This window comes from Carettochelys insculpta, chromosome 24, assembly GCF_033958435.1.
Source record: "Carettochelys insculpta isolate YL-2023 chromosome 24, ASM3395843v1, whole genome shotgun sequence".
Classification (NCBI taxonomy): Eukaryota; Metazoa; Chordata; order Testudines; family Carettochelyidae; genus Carettochelys; species Carettochelys insculpta.
In genome coordinates, this window is record NC_134160.1 from 15883510 (window position 1) to 15898657 (window position 15148).

The 15148-nt window shown below is 52.1% G+C and overlaps 1 protein-coding gene across 1 annotated transcript in view; it reads right to left on the bottom strand.

The window, feature by feature from the left end:
• NKAIN1 (sodium/potassium transporting ATPase interacting 1) overlaps positions 1–15148 on the bottom strand; it is a 205232-nt gene that overhangs the window by 36499 nt on the left and 153585 nt on the right. The window contains exons 2-3 of the mRNA XM_074976065.1: positions 13979–14116; positions 319–399 (exon numbers count right to left, since the gene is read on the bottom strand). Coding sequence (XP_074832166.1) covers positions 319–399; positions 13979–14116 — 219 coding nt within the window. The remainder of the gene's footprint in view (positions 1–318; positions 400–13978; positions 14117–15148) is intronic.

Consider the following 15148-nt stretch of genomic DNA (forward strand, 5'->3'; position numbering starts at 1 on the left):
CAGTCAGGTCCCAATGGTGTCGGATGAGAGAGGTTCAACCTGTGCACCATCCTTTGAACAGCATGACAGCTGCATTTGGGGGAAGCCTGCAGACCACTAAGCCACGCTACCTCCCGGGAAGGAAGGAAGGGTTGCAAACAAGCACCAGGAGTGGAGATGCCCTGTGATCTCTCACGCCAGTGCTGCTCCTTCCTGGCACTGTGACCTCCATCTGCATGAAGAATGAGAGCAGTGATGGGACGGATGTCAGGCAAGGATGCTAGGCTGAGGAATGGCTCTGGAGGAGGCGGTGCTCAGTGTCATTACAGAGGTAATTACCTGTGACAGGTGTCCAACTTCCAGGTAAAAGCAGATGATGAACGCGTTCCATCCAACCCACAGCACTAGCCACACTGCGTACTGGGGAGAGAAAGAGAGAGGCTCAGAAATGCCTTTAGCAGCAGGATAGAGAAGCAGGGGGATGGCATAGGGATTTGCAGGAGGGCTCTGCACTCAGGAAGAGTGCTCAAAAAATGTAGCAGATTTGAGATGCCTTCTGCACCCACTGACCCAAATCTCATGCAGGTCAATGGGAGTCTGTCTGATGACTTCAAGGGGGTTTGGATAAGGCCCTATACATGTTGGCCTCACAGAAAGAGACAGCATGCATTTGGACATGCAGAACCTGGCTAGGTGCATGAGCTCCCATGCAGATACCCAGCACACACAAGCAAATGCATTGTTTAATGAGTAACAGACCCAGCTCTCCTTCCATGGACACCAGAATCACGCCACACTTGAGTGAGGTTACTCCTGATTTAAACCAGCCACAGGGACAAAGTGATCAGGCTCGGTGTTTGTAATCTGTTGGCCCCCAAAACATACGGGCTCTGGAAATGAAAATCTCTTCCCATTCATCACATACCTGCAGCACCTTATAAATATGAGCTAATTAACCCTATAATGCCACACACACTCCCAGGAGATGGGTGCACAGCAATTAAGAGCTTCATATTATAGATGGAGAAAGAGAGGCACAAAAGCAGAGACTTGATCAGGGCCATGCAATGAGCCGGTATCAGTCATCACATTTACTGGTTCCCTAATCTGCTAGACCAATGGTTCCCAAACTTTTCACCATCACACCCCTTTTCTGATTTTTGAGAAACCTTCATGCCCCTGCCTCTTCTTTACTAGCATCCAACCCCGCCTTTAACAAAAACTTTAATTTGTAATTGAAAATTTAAAATAAACACAAAAACTTGGTAAAAAAATGTTGTTTAAAATTAAAAAATAAGCACAAGTAGTTTTTTCTGGCTCAAAAATTTAACACAGCAGTGGTCTGCAATCTTTTTACCCCCAAGATCACTTTTAAAATGTCAGGGCAAGCCCCAAGACCCCATCCTGTTCTTGAGGCCCCACCCTCTCTGTTCCCCTCCTCTCCATCATTTGCTTTCCCCAGCCCTTACTCACTCTCACTGGGTTGAGACAGGCGGTATGGGCTCTGCGTGGGAAAGAGGGATCTGGGTGTGGCAAAGAGTGAAAGGTGCAGCTCTGGGAGGGAATTTGGGTGCAGGAAGAGGTGGAGAAGGGGCTGCTAGGACGGGGGTGCTGAGCAAACCACAGGCTTGTGGAAGTGGGGGTGCAGGAGTTCAGGTTGGGGTGTATGAGGGGCTCAGGACACAGAGTTGCAGTGTGTGGATTGTGCAGTGGGGATGTGACAGGCTCAGGACAGGGGGTTCCGGTGTATGACAGGCTCAGGACTGAGGCGTGTGTGGGGTTGCAGGGGTGTTACGATGCTGTGGCCAGATGGGGGCTTGGCCCCAATATCAGGCTTGTTGGGCAGGCTTCGTTTTCAAATAAAGTATGTCCAACACAAACGTTTCAGCATTGTCTTTATTTACGGGAGGGCGGGGAACCTGTACTCATGGGCGTCTGGGCAAGGGAAGGGGACAGCTCAGCCGGTACCTGGGGGTCCCGCAGCTGTGTGCCAGGTCCAGGTGTCAGGAAGTGCGTGCGCTGCTTCGCCTCCCCAGACAGCCAGTGTGTTCCTGGAACGCCGGGTCTGCTGCCTGCCAGTGACTTCCTCCTGCCGGCTGCTTTCCTGCGGGGGGGGTGGGAGTCCCAGGTCCACGCCCGCTCCAACTGCTCAGGCAGTGCGCAGCCTGCTCCTTGCTCCCACAGCAGCCACACACTGCCTGAGCAGCTGGAGCTGGCGCAGATCTGGGACTCCCACTCCCCCACGCCCCCCCGTGCAGGAAGGCAGCAGGTGGAAGGAAGTTGCTGGCAGGTAACAAACCCGGCTTTTCAGGAAACGCACTGGCTGTTTGGGGAGGGGATGCAGCACACGTGCTTCCTGGGATGCCGGCTCTGGCGGGTAGCTGTGGGACTCCCCCCGATGCTGCAGGAAGCCGGCGCTGCCTCCATTTTTGAAGGAGGTCATGCCAGCCTGGGCTTTCTTGGGATGGGGTGGATTGACTGGGGGGAACTGGGTCGCCTCACTCCCCACCTCCAGAATTTCTTCACACACCCCCATTGGTCCACGGCCCCCCATTTGGGAACCTTTGCACGAGACTAAGCCACTTGCTATATGCCAATAAACTGTGATGGAATCAACCAGAGAAGAGTTCTGGGACAGTTCTTTCCCCCAGCATTGGCCTCTGTCCCATTTAAACATGCCCAGACTTCAGGAAAACCTGAGTGGGGTCTGAATGTAGAAGCTCAGCCCATTTCTGAAAGGACGGAAACCAGACAAGGTCAAACCAAACACTCTCCTCCATCCGTCCCTCCGTCCCTGGTGCGAGGTGATCACAGGCAGGGTCTAAAATGGGTTAAAGCAGAAAATCCCAAAAAGACGAAGTGATGCCAGTGGGTAAAGTTGATGCTGAAGCCCGGTTTTTGCCAACCTTGCCCTTGTAGAGCACAGTGCCACATGACAGCATTTATGGTGCTGTCATTTGGACCACCAGCAAAGGATGGCAGTGCCACAAATGGCCTAGATCGACAGCTTTGTTCTCATCAGGGTGGGCTACAGATTTTGGGACCTTGGGTGAGTCGCTTCAGTTTCCCCATCTGCAAAGCGGAAAAATAAATCCTACCTCCCTTGATAAAGTGTGTTGAGATTGACAGCTTATGAGACCTAAGCGTGCTATTATTCCCAGCTGTGCTTGAATGCTTCCCCAGAGGAAATCGTCTAGTAGCAATTGCAGCTGAGAACAGAATTTGTTCTACAAAACTTCCTTGCATGTCTATAGCATCTGCCGGCTTATGATGTTGGAGCACTTCAAGAGCATTGGCAAGATCCTCACTTTTCCCCCTGGGCATCAGAGCAGGACAGTTCTCCCTGTCTTGTAGATGGAGAAAAGATTCACAGAGCATTGTCTGTCAAGATGATGCAGGAAGCCAGGGTAGCGCTGTAACTTGACCCAGGAGTCCCCCATCCCAGCACCTGCACCCTGTGTAGTCATTCATTCAGTAGTAAGCATCCTTCAGTCTGCAAAGACTATGGATCGCGCCCTTTATAGTTTCAATTGAGGACTTCATTTACAGCATCTACTGTGACTATGAAGACCCACACGAGAGTGACAGTCCTTGCTGCATCTCTTGCAGATGTGGTGGGTGTCTGGCAAGTCCTTATTGTGCTTTCTGTGCGCTCGCTTCTCCTCTGCTAGCTGTCTGATCCTCATCTCGCCCTTCTGAAGGCCCTTGTGTAACCCCTGCCACCATCTGCTGCAGTCGTCTGCTAGTTCTTCCCAGTTGTCCAGCTCGATGTCCACCTCTCTGAGGTCTCGCTTGCAGACATCTTTGTAACGCAACTGGGGGCGTCCAGGAGGTCTTTTGCCAGAGGCTAGCTCACCATACAGGATGTCTTTTGGAATCCTTCCATCATTCATCCTGTGGACGTGGCCAAGCCAGCAGAGCCGACGCTGCCTGAGGAGGAGAGAGTAAGCCGTGCTAGTCTATATACTATCAAAACAAAAAGCAGTCAAGTAGCACTTTAAAGACTAGCAAAGTAGTTTATTAGGTGAGCTTTCGTGGGACAGTCTTTAAAGTGCTACTTGACTGCTTTTTGTTTTGCCTGAGGAGGGTGTGCATGGTTGGGATTCCAGCTTGCTCAAGGACGGCAGTGTTGGTCACTCTGTCCTTCCACGATATTCCAAGGATGCGCCTGAGGCAGCGCAAGTGGAAGACATTCAACCTCTTTTCCTGGCGGGCACACAGGGTCCAAGTCTCGCTGCCATAAAGGAGGGTGCTGAGGATGCAGGCTCTGTAGACTTGCATTTTGGTGTGAGTGTACAGCTTGTTGTTATTCCACTCTCTTGCTGAGTCTGGACAGATTTGTGGCTGCTTTTCTGATCCTCCTGTTTTGCTCAGTGTCCAATGACAGGTGTCAGTCATGGTGGACCCAAGGTAAACGAACTCGTGGACGACCTCTAATGTATAGTTGTCAATGCTGATTGATGGGGATTCAGCAACATCCTGACCAAGTATATTTGTCTTCTTTAGGCTGATGGTAAGCCCAAAGTCCTTGCACGCTTTGGAGAACTGATCCAGCAGTTTTTGAAGCTGGTCTTCTGTGTGAGACACTACAGCAGCATCGTCTGCGAACAGCATGTCTCTGATGAGGACTTCCCGCACCTTAGACTTAGCTTTCAGCCTTGCAAGAGTAAACAGTTTCCTATCAGATCTTGTGTGCAGCAAGATGCCCTCTGTTGAAGATCCAAAGACATGCTTCAGGAGGAGTGCAAAGAAGATCCCGAACAATGTCGGAGCAAGCACGCATCCTTGTTTGACGCCGCTCCTGATTCTGAAAGCATCCGATAATGCGCCGTCATATTGGATGGTTCCTCTCATGTCTTCGTGGAACGACTGGATCATCTTGAGTAACCGTGGAGGACAGCCTGTCTTGTGGAGCAGTTTGAACAGACCATCCCTGCTGACCAAGTCAAAGGCCTTGGTCAGGTCGATGAAGGCTATGTAGAGTGGCTTCCTCTGCTCCCTGCACTTCTCCTGCAGCTGCCTTAGAGAGAAGACCATGTCAACAGTAGACCTCTCTGCGCGGAATCCGCACTGCGATTCGGGGTACACCCTCTCAGCAATCTTCTGGAGTCTGCCAAGGATGACGTGAGCGAACAGTTTACCAGTGATGCTTAGGAGGGAGATTCCACGGTAGTTGTTGCAGTCGCTTCTGTCTCCTTTGTTCTTATACAACGTTACAATGTTAGCATTGTGCATATCCTGTGGAACCTCACACTCTTTCCAGCACAGGCACAGTAGCTCATGTAGGGGTTCCAGGAGTGTGTCCGCGGCACATTTGATTACCTCTGGTGGTATACCATCCTGGCCAGGGGCCTTTCCTGCTGCACTGCTGTCGATGGCTCTCTTCTGTTCATCCACAGTCGGTTCTTGATCCAGTTCATCCATTACTGGTAGGAGCTCGACAGCATCGAGGGCTGCGTCAACCACAACGTTCTTGCGTGAGTACAGCTCGGAGTAGTGCTCAACCCAGCGCTCCATCTGTTTGGCTTTGTCAGCGTTGACTTCACCAGATTTGGATTTCAGAGGTGCCATCTTGTTCTGGGTGGCTCCTAATGCCTTCTTCATACCCTCGTACATTCCTCTGAGATTACCAAAGTCAGCACAGGTCTGGATGCTGCTGCATAGCTGGAGCCAGTGGTTGTTGGCACAGCATCTGGCTGTCTGCTGTACTGTTCTTTTGGCCGCTGTAAGTGCTTGCTGGGTACTCTGGCTCGGTGAGCATTTGTACTCCAGGAGTGCAGCGCGCTTCTTTTCAATGACTGGAATCATCTCATCGGAGTTAGCTTCGAACCAAAGCATCCTAGAGGAGGTTGGGTGAGTGTGGGATTTGGGGGGCTATGTGGTGAGCTGGTGGGTGAATGTCTGTCTGTGCAGCGAGGTTACTTTGCAGAGAAGGGCAGTTTGATCATCTGCCTGTGTGCCTGAGCTTGTGTTGTGCAGAGAGGAGCAGTTTGCAAGGTGTGAACTGGGGGAGTTCCCTGCCAGGTGAGCCTTCAAGGGCTGATTAGACTGGAGGCAAGGCTTTGAGCCAGGCCTAACCAGCTAGCAGCTCTCTCTATAAGAAGGGAGCTCCCAGCGAACACTGTGAGCAGCGAACAAGGGGCAGCAGCTAACAGGGAAGGGAGTTTGCCTCTGGGAGTTCGCCGAGGGAGGAGCCCCGTGTTTGTTGTCCTTTTCAGGTATGGTGTTCCACCTGTGCCCTGCAAGGCAGCACTATCAGTAAAAGGAGTCTCTGAAGAGAAGAGCCTGAAGAGTGATGGGGGAAGGTGGACCTGGGGGCACTGAGAGCAGCTGGGGGGAGAGGGGCCAGTGCAGTGAGGAGGGCGGACATGGGAGCAGATGGGGGTAGTGGGCTGGGGAAGGTCCTATGGTGAAGGTAGCTGGGGGGGGGCGAAAGGTGGGGAGGAGGGTCCCAGGGATATGAGGTCATTGCTCCACAGGGAGCTATGGTGACTCATGGTGACAGGGAGGTATGAAGTAGTGGGATCCTTAACCACATTCTCCACACCCCACTGCCTTGTGGGTTATCCTGGGAAGGAGAAAGGCTAAGGGAGTAAACCCTGACAGAAAATCCGGAGTGGAGTCCGAACGCGGTTCGGTGTCAACTTCTGGCACTGTTTCGGCAACTCCTGCAGCTGAGCTGGTGCCAGACGTGGAGGTTATCCTCTCCTTTGGACTATATCAGTAAAGCCGAGAGGGGGACACTGGTGTCTGGGCAGCCCAGAGTCTCCATAATAAGTGCCCAGGCTCGCGCCCGGAGAGGTACTCCGGCATCGCTGAACAGTGTTGCATCAACACAGGAGGCAACAGATACCGGTTATAAGCCTTGCTCGATTGGCGTAGAAAATGAACACCAGGGGTTGCCTTCGACTGTGGGAGAGACCCTTGCATCTCACTGGACAGTCACCGCCTGCCTCAAGCTGGGCAGCCCCCAGCCAATAGGGTACTGTCCCTCCACAGTTCACCTGCCTCGCTGGGTGCGTGAGGCTTAAGGTTCCTGAACCTGACAAGTGACTGAAATTTGAGCATCAGGCAAACCAATAAGAAAATCAACAAGAAATGAGAAACATTAACAATTTAAGCATGCTTGCTGGAATGTGCGGACCATGCTGACCGGCTTGACTGAAGATCTTCAGACCATCAGTGACATCCGAAAGACCACTGTCATCAATGAGGAACTGAAGAGGCTCAGAGTTGACATCGCTGCACTGCAAGAGACGGGACTTGCAGATTCGGGATCTCTAAAGGAAAAGGACTACACCTTTTTCTGGCAGGGTAAAGCCCAAGAAGAACCCAGAGAGCATGGTGTTGGCTTTGCTGTCAGAAACACCCTTCTACAAATGGTGGAATTAGTCATGGGCGGATCAGAAAGACTTCTTCGGATCACGCTTCAAACTTGCGCCGGTCCCGTCCACCTGATCAGCGCTTATGCTCCAACCCTGTACGCCACACCAGAAGTAAAAGACAAGTTCTACGACGTGCTTAGTGCTGCTGTAGCACAAATATCTGCTCGTGAACAACTGTACATCTTGGGTGACTTCAGTGCAAGAGTTGGAGCTGATTGGGCCTCATGGCCTTCCCGCTTAGGACACTTCGGTGTGGGAAAAATGAATGACAATGGACAGCGTCTCCTTGAACTGTGCAACTACCACGATCTGTGCATCACAAACACATTCTTCCAAACGAAGCCACAGCACAGAATGTCGTGGAGACACCCACGCTCGAAGCACTGGCATCAACTAGACATGGTCATCACTAGGCGTAATAACCTCAAAAACGTCCTTCTGACACACAGCTATCATAGTGCTGACTGTGATACAGATCACTCGCTAGTTTGCTCCAAGCTCAAGCTGAGACCCAAGAAGCTGCACCGCTCTAAACCCGCTGGAAGGCCCTGCATTGACGCCAGAAAGACGGCAAACTAGGAGAAAGCTGAAAAGTTCAGAGAGACCCTCCAGGAAAATCTGCGCAGCGGCCCTGGGGGCGCCGATGTGACATCCAAATGGCAACATCTGAGGGATACAGTTTACAACACAGCCTTGTCGGTGTTTGGAAGAAGAGCTAGAAACACAAACGACTGGTTCAAAGCTAACTCGAAGTCATTCATTCACACAATGAATAATAATGGTGGTTGACCTGTCCCTGAGGACAGACAAATGGGAGATACAGAATGACTTAGCTCCTTCTATAGTCTTTTCACCAGATAACTGGCTGGGACTTACAGCATCACTGAGAAAGGCTGGGGGCTTGTCAGAGCTGAGATTGTGGATACAGGGCCTTGCCTACACTCGAAAAAGTTTGCTGGTACAGCGATGCCAGTTACCCCACTAGGGTAGATGCAATTTACATCAGCAAAAGAATTGTTGTGCTGGCCTAGCTTAAATCATGTCCCTGAACCTGTCTGGACCAGGTACTTTTCCCCTTTTCAGATGGGCAACAGCTTTTCTGATTTCTTTCTCTGTACCTGCTGCTGTTAATTTGCAGCGGTACATTTGCAGGTGTTAACTTGGGAGGTTCCATGTGGGCAGGGCGGTTCAGTAGCTCTTCAAAGTGTTCCTTCCATCTACTGAGCTGCTCACTTGGGCTTGTTAGCACACACCCCTCCTTATCCCGTACTGGCTGATCCACTGTATGCCACAACTCAGCTAGCTCCTGGGTGATGTCATAGAGCGCTTTCATGTTTCTCTGTCCATCAGCTTGTTGTGCAAAGCTTTCCACAAAGTTCTTCTTGTCCCATTTTACAGCCCTTTAAATGTCTCTGTTGGCTTCTGAATACAGTCTCTGAGCTTACACTTTGGATGTTCTTGTTTTGCTGTTGTTGACTGCTGCTTTTCTGTCCTTTCGTTCCCTCACTTTTCTCAGAGTTTCTGCTGTGATCCATTCTTTGTGATGCCTTGTTCTCTTTCCCAATGTTTTATCACAGGTTCCAAGCTGTTTTGGCATCTTCCCAAATTTGTTCCATGGTGGCATCTTCTGGGATAGGATTTGTCAGAAGTGCGTATCTGTTGGACAGCTCCACTTGGAAACTGGCTCTTGTCTCTGTATATTTCAGCTGCTCCTTGTCGAATCTCAGTCCTGGCTTGGTCACTTCTGTGGCGTACCTCTTGAGCTTGAACTTGAGTTTTATCATGACCAGATGGTGGTCTGAACCTACATCTGCTCCTCTTCTAGCACACATGGCCTGCATTGATCTGAAAGAACTGCTGACACTGATGTGATCAGTCTGGTTTTCTGACTGGTGGTCTGATGGAACTCAAGCGATCTTATGAATTCTTTTGTGTGGAAAAACACTACCCATCGCTAATCTGTTGAAAGAACAAAAGTCACTGAAACACTGTCCATTTTCATTCATTTTGCCTAGGCCTTCTTTTCCCATGATCTGTTCTCCGCCTGTATTTATGCTTCCAATTTTCACATTGACGGTGCCTATCAAAATCAACATATCCTTTGCTTTCTGGTTCACCACACTTTGTAGTTGCTCATAGATATCTGTGTTACATTCCTCAGCTGCTTCACTGGTTGGTGCAGAATCTGGCTGTGATGACCTGTGATGATACTGCTGCCCACTCCATTCAAACACGAGATGCGTCTCCCTTGATAACATCAAGCCCTCACCTCCTGTGTGGGGTGCGCCCTCTTCTCCATGTCCTGATAGATGAGGGTTTCACTTATTGCCAGGTGTAGCTGCCCAGATTGTGTCCATCTTGTGTCATACAAGCCCCAAACTGCAAGTTTGTAGTGTTTCATCTCCACTGCAATCTGTGCTGTCTTCCCCACTTACCGAACTGTGTGGTTGTCCTGGGTAAGAGAAGAGTCATCTGTGGGGCAGCTTCTTTTTGGCTTTCCCTATGGCGCTTCGTACTCAATCCGTACAGATTGCCAACTCCTTCCAAGACTTGTGTAGATTTCTTTGTAGATGTTCCTGTAACTTTCAGGGTTTTTTTTCATGGATTGGCTTGTTAACCCTAAGCCAACCCCTTTTGCCTCGGGAAGAGGTGATCCAGATTGGTCTGGGCTCTACCATTTGACCTGGCTGGTTCGGGTGACCCTTCCAGGAGCTGTAGTTCCCATTGGCATAGCTCTCTGGGTCATTGAGACACACAAGCCACCTCACCATGACAAGGAATGGACCGGTTAGGGGCATGAAAAATCACACCCCAGACCAGCCTAGCTGTGGTATCATCATTATTAGGTGTAGACCAGGCCTGAGGTAGCTCTGCCTATGCAGCTGCACTGGTGTAAATCCTTTGGCTAAACGCAGGCCCATATGCAGGAATTCCTGCGGGGGGAGTGGTGGTGGTGATGTTTCTTGCAAATGTGGACAACTCCTCTCCACAGCGGACCCTGCCTTTCACCTGCCCACACCAGCTGTCCAGCTCACTCTGTTCCGCCCCCCAACTCCCCCGCTGTCCCTACGGCTGGTCCGGCCCTGCTCCTCTCCCTTAGAATCCCTGCTGTCAGCCACCATGCCTATGCACGCAGGGGCCCCTGCTGCCCTCACGCTCCCCCCACCTGCCCCACGCACTAGCGTCCTGGCTGCAGCACATCTGGTGCTCTGCTAGCAGAACCCAAGGCCATGCATGCCCTGGTCCCTCCTAACAGCATGCAGGGCAGGGGAGGGGTGTTCCCGCTACGGTTTTCCATCCTTGGATGGGTTGAATTTTCTTTTGGATGGGGTAAAATTTCTTTCGCACCACACCAGTACCAAGGGAGTGCATAGCTGTGCACCCCCAGTACAGACAAAACACTGAGTTTAAATACATAGTGGAAACAGTCTGAAGGTGGGGAAGAAAATATATTAAAATAAGGGCAATTAACAAGGAGCAATGCTGATGATGGCTATTTAATGTGAAATCAAATAAAAAGAAAATGACCACTGCTCTTGGAGTACCCGTATAATCATCCTTATAACAACCCAAGCTAATGAACACACCAAAATGCACATATGCCACAGGTAGCTCAGCTTCAAGACGCTAAACAAATCTATGAGTCAATTTGAAATACTCCAGAGATTATGGGCTGGGGTGTGGGAGGCTCAGGGCAGCAGGCTGGGGATGTGGGCGTCCAGGAGTCAGGGTTGGGGTATGTGAGGAGCTCAGGGTGTGGAATGTGTATTGGTGCAGAAGTTAGGGCAGGGTGCTGGGGTCACGGAGGTGCAGGAAACAGGGTTGGAGTTCAAGAGCGGCTCAGCGGAGGGGGTGCAACGCGCGGGATGCAGAAATTAGGGTAGGATACGGGGGATGTCGGGGTTCAGGAGTAAGGGTTGGGGTGTGGGAGGGGCCCAGAGCAAGACACCAGTGTTCATGAGGGGCTCAGGTCAGGGCACTGTGGGGATGGGGTTAGCAGGCAGGGCTGTGGGGGTTAGAGTACAGTGGGGTGGGGGTGGGGATGACCTGGGCCTGGGTTATCTTACTTGGCCACTGATTGTAGATCAGGGTGGCATTTGAAGAGTTATTTTAAAAAAGCCGTCTGAAGGCCCCGGCACTTAAGGCTAAAGCTGAATACGCAGATTGTGCATCTAAATATTGATGAGGTTGAGTGCTAAGAGCCGGGGACGCACGGCCTGGGGGCCGGGGGGAGGATCACTCGCAGCCTGCCTAGGGGCCTGAGATGTGCTGCACCAGTGTGCAAAGTGGCTTGTGGTGCAGTGGGCTGGCTGCCCCCAGCCCAGACAGAAAGAAGAACATTGTTGCACCCTGGTGGGCCGAGCCAGGTCGCACTCAAGCCGTCCCTGGGAACCAAGGGCGAGGCCGGGACTCTGACAGGTGGAGTAGGAGGCTCAGTTGGAGCCCAGGCGTTGAAGGAGGCAGACACATCCTCTGAGCTCCTGTGCTGGGCAATAGCAGTAGACCCAGAGGAAGGTGGTGACTGGCCTGGACCACCCAGGCCCCCAACCCACCTGCCCTCAGAAGAAGCTGACAACTGCCCTGGATTGCCCATGTAACAGCAGCAGGCTTAGTGCAGGCACAGCTAGAGGGACACAGGTGACCTGCATGGGTCTGTGCTGTTATCTGGGCCGGCCTGAGATTATGACACACCTCTGCTCCTATGCAGAGAGCAGCCAGGCCACTAGTGGTGCTCAGGAAACAACAAGCCCTTACAGCTCATTCTCTTTGCCTCATCCCCTTTCCTCCTGTCTGTAGTGCCTCCACCACCTCCTCCCACAGCCCCGAACTTCTGCCCAGTTTCTGGCCAAAGGGAGGTGGGAAGATGTCAAACAAACCCCCAGGCTTAGGCGGGTGAGGCGACGAGGTTCCTGGGGAAGGAGGAGGTGGAGTGGTTCATAAGCACAGGCCAGATCCCTGTCTCCCTGGACCCATCAGAGGCTGAGCAGCTGGGGGTGAGGCTGGGCCTGGGCACAGCACTAAGGGGGTCAGTAACACGTTAAGGTCCCTGTCACTATTGATCCGCAGCTGGAGTTGCCCCAGGAACCGAGCACGCTGGCAGGAGAAGCCAAAGACAGCCACACAGAGCCAGCAGAAGTGCAAACCGGCCAGTCCTCCAGACTGGAAGGAAACATCGGCATTTTGAAATTTCCCACCAAACATCAAAAAGAGCATGTTAAAATGAAAGAGTCAGAATGCGTCTCCGTGGCCCGCTTGGGGGTCAGTGTCATAGGGTACGGGAGCCCAAACCATCCAGGGGAACCGGAGCCCTGGGACTTTAACAAAACAAAAAGCTTTCGATATATTTTTTGTCAAAAATTTCAGCAAATTCAGCCAGTGCCCGGGAAAGGTTTTGATTTTGTTGCATCAGACATTCCGCCAGCAGCTTCTCAACCATCAGCTCTGCTGCATGGCTGCTTCCTCAGCTGCCTCTGTGTCTGCCACCCCCTCCCAAGGAGGGTTGCAGGAAGGAAAACCCCACCCCCACCATTTTATTCCCACCCTGCTCCACATTCACCCAGCCTCCCCTGGCTGTCGCCTGTCCCAAACCTCTCCCTCCCACTCCTCTCTCTTTCCTCATTTTCTTTGTGGCACTTCACAAGGGGTCACACTCCCTGAGTTTCAAAGGAGCCTCCAAACCTCAGAAGAAGACCATTCAATGAGCTGGTTTCACCCACTTTTCTGTCTATAGCAAATGAAACAGGCGGTCTCACTTGGAGCCTGTGGCTCACTTGAAACATCACTATCACTCAGCTTGGGGTCACTTGAAACCACACCCTAACTTGACATGGAGTCACTGGAAACTGCCCCCTACCTCAGCCTGAAACCACCTGAAACTGCCTCTAACTCACACTGTGGTTACCTGAAACCGCACCATAACACAGTGTGGAGTTACTGGAAGCGGCCTCGTACCGTGGCCAATGGTCACTCAGAACTTCTCATTAAATCATCTGGGAGTCCCCCAGAACTGCATCTATGGCCACTGGAAGGACTGGAAAGTCTTAATGAGGTTGCTAATGACCTGGCCTGAGCCCTGAATGTGCAGTGAAACTCCAAATCAGGCTGCCCATCTCTGCTGCCCGCTCTGCTCTCTCCAGTGCGGACACCAGAGCCAGGTGACGTGGCCCAGCTCTTCCTCATCCCAGAGGAGGCCGGCCTGGGGGAAACCGTTAGACTGAGACCCTTCTTGCTGCCTCTGTGACCCAGTGAGGGAGATCTTCCTGTGGCTTGTGACCAGTCTCTCCAGGATCATGCAGGCTCCCTGGCCTGTCCCCCCGTTTCACCCTCTACCCTTGTTGGGAGGCCAGGAGGAGGGAACTGGGGAAAGAGTAATCTGACTGACTTCCCTGTTTCTCATGGGGCACGCAGGACACTCTCCAGGCATGGATCTCCTTGGCACAACCTGCTCGTCATTCCTGCTGGTGCCATCTGGTACCAGCCAATAGCCCCTGAGCAGTAACGCCCTTCGTCGCTCTGCTCACTACAGTATTAGCAGGGAGTCTGGCGGAGTCCACAGTGCTGGAAGTGAAAGAGCTGCTTTAGCAGGCAGGGTGCACGGGCCTCTTGGGACCTACCATTATGAGGTATTTGGATCGGTACTGGATGGTCCCAAAGATGCCCAGGATGACGGCCATAATGTGTAAAAAATTGGCCAGGATGGGCACCCACTGATAGCCCAGGAAGTCAAAGATCTGCCTCTCCAGCGCTGCTATCTGGAAAAGAACAAAGGGGAGAGAGCAGAGAATGAGTCATTGCACGGCAGCTCGCGGGACATTACAGGCAAAGTGTGTCGTGTAATTAATGGGAAATCCCATGGACAATTAGTTACAATAGACTGAAATGTCTGCATGATTCATTGTTCAGCATCAGGCAGATACATCACGGCAGGGAGGATTTATTAGGAAAAATCACCAGCTGGAGTTGGAGAAGGAGGGACTTGAGCCGGGAGTGGGGAGCCAGCTGCTGGGGCAGCAGATAGGGATCTCTCTCCATGCTGAAGTGCAGGTCTCAGGCACCTACTTTGTTAACGGAGACCCTGAGCAAGGGCCTCCCTCGCAAAACTGCAACAGCAAAACCAGTGGACTAATTTACACAGGGCCATGGCAAATGCTCCATCACTGGCTATTTAAACTCAGGACTGCGAGAGTTGCTGAAAGCTCAGCTCCAGCAGGGGCTTGGGGCAGTTCTCTGGACCATGTTGTACAGGTGGTTGGGCTAGGGAAGTGATCTCAAATTTCATTGCACTGCAGTCCCCTTCTGACAATAACAATTGCCACATGATGCCAGGTCAGGAGCTTGAGTCCTACCGCCCCACCCAGAGCCCAAGCCCAAGGTGGGGTCTGTAACCTGCTCCCTGCTACCCAGAGCCACTGCCCATGGCCTTGGGCTTGGCCCCAGGACCCAGTAAGTCTAACCCCAGCCCTGACAACCCTTTAAAATGGAGTTGTGACCCACTTTAGGGCCCCAACCCACAGGCTGAGAATCCTTGGACTAGATGACTGCGACGGTCCCTTCTGGGCCTGGAGTCTCGGAATCTATACGAATAAACTGCAGGGAGTCTGTGCACCTTCCCTGGGGAGTCATTCTCCCTGGCAACAAGCCAGGTGCACAGCCACACTGAGCTGACGGCAAAGACGGATGCTCCAGAGTGCCCTCTGGTCTGCCTGGAGAGGAGCTGGAGCTTGCCCCAGCCAGTGAGAGCAGAGGGATGGGCTGGAGCTTGGCCGTGCATGCCTGGGTCCAAA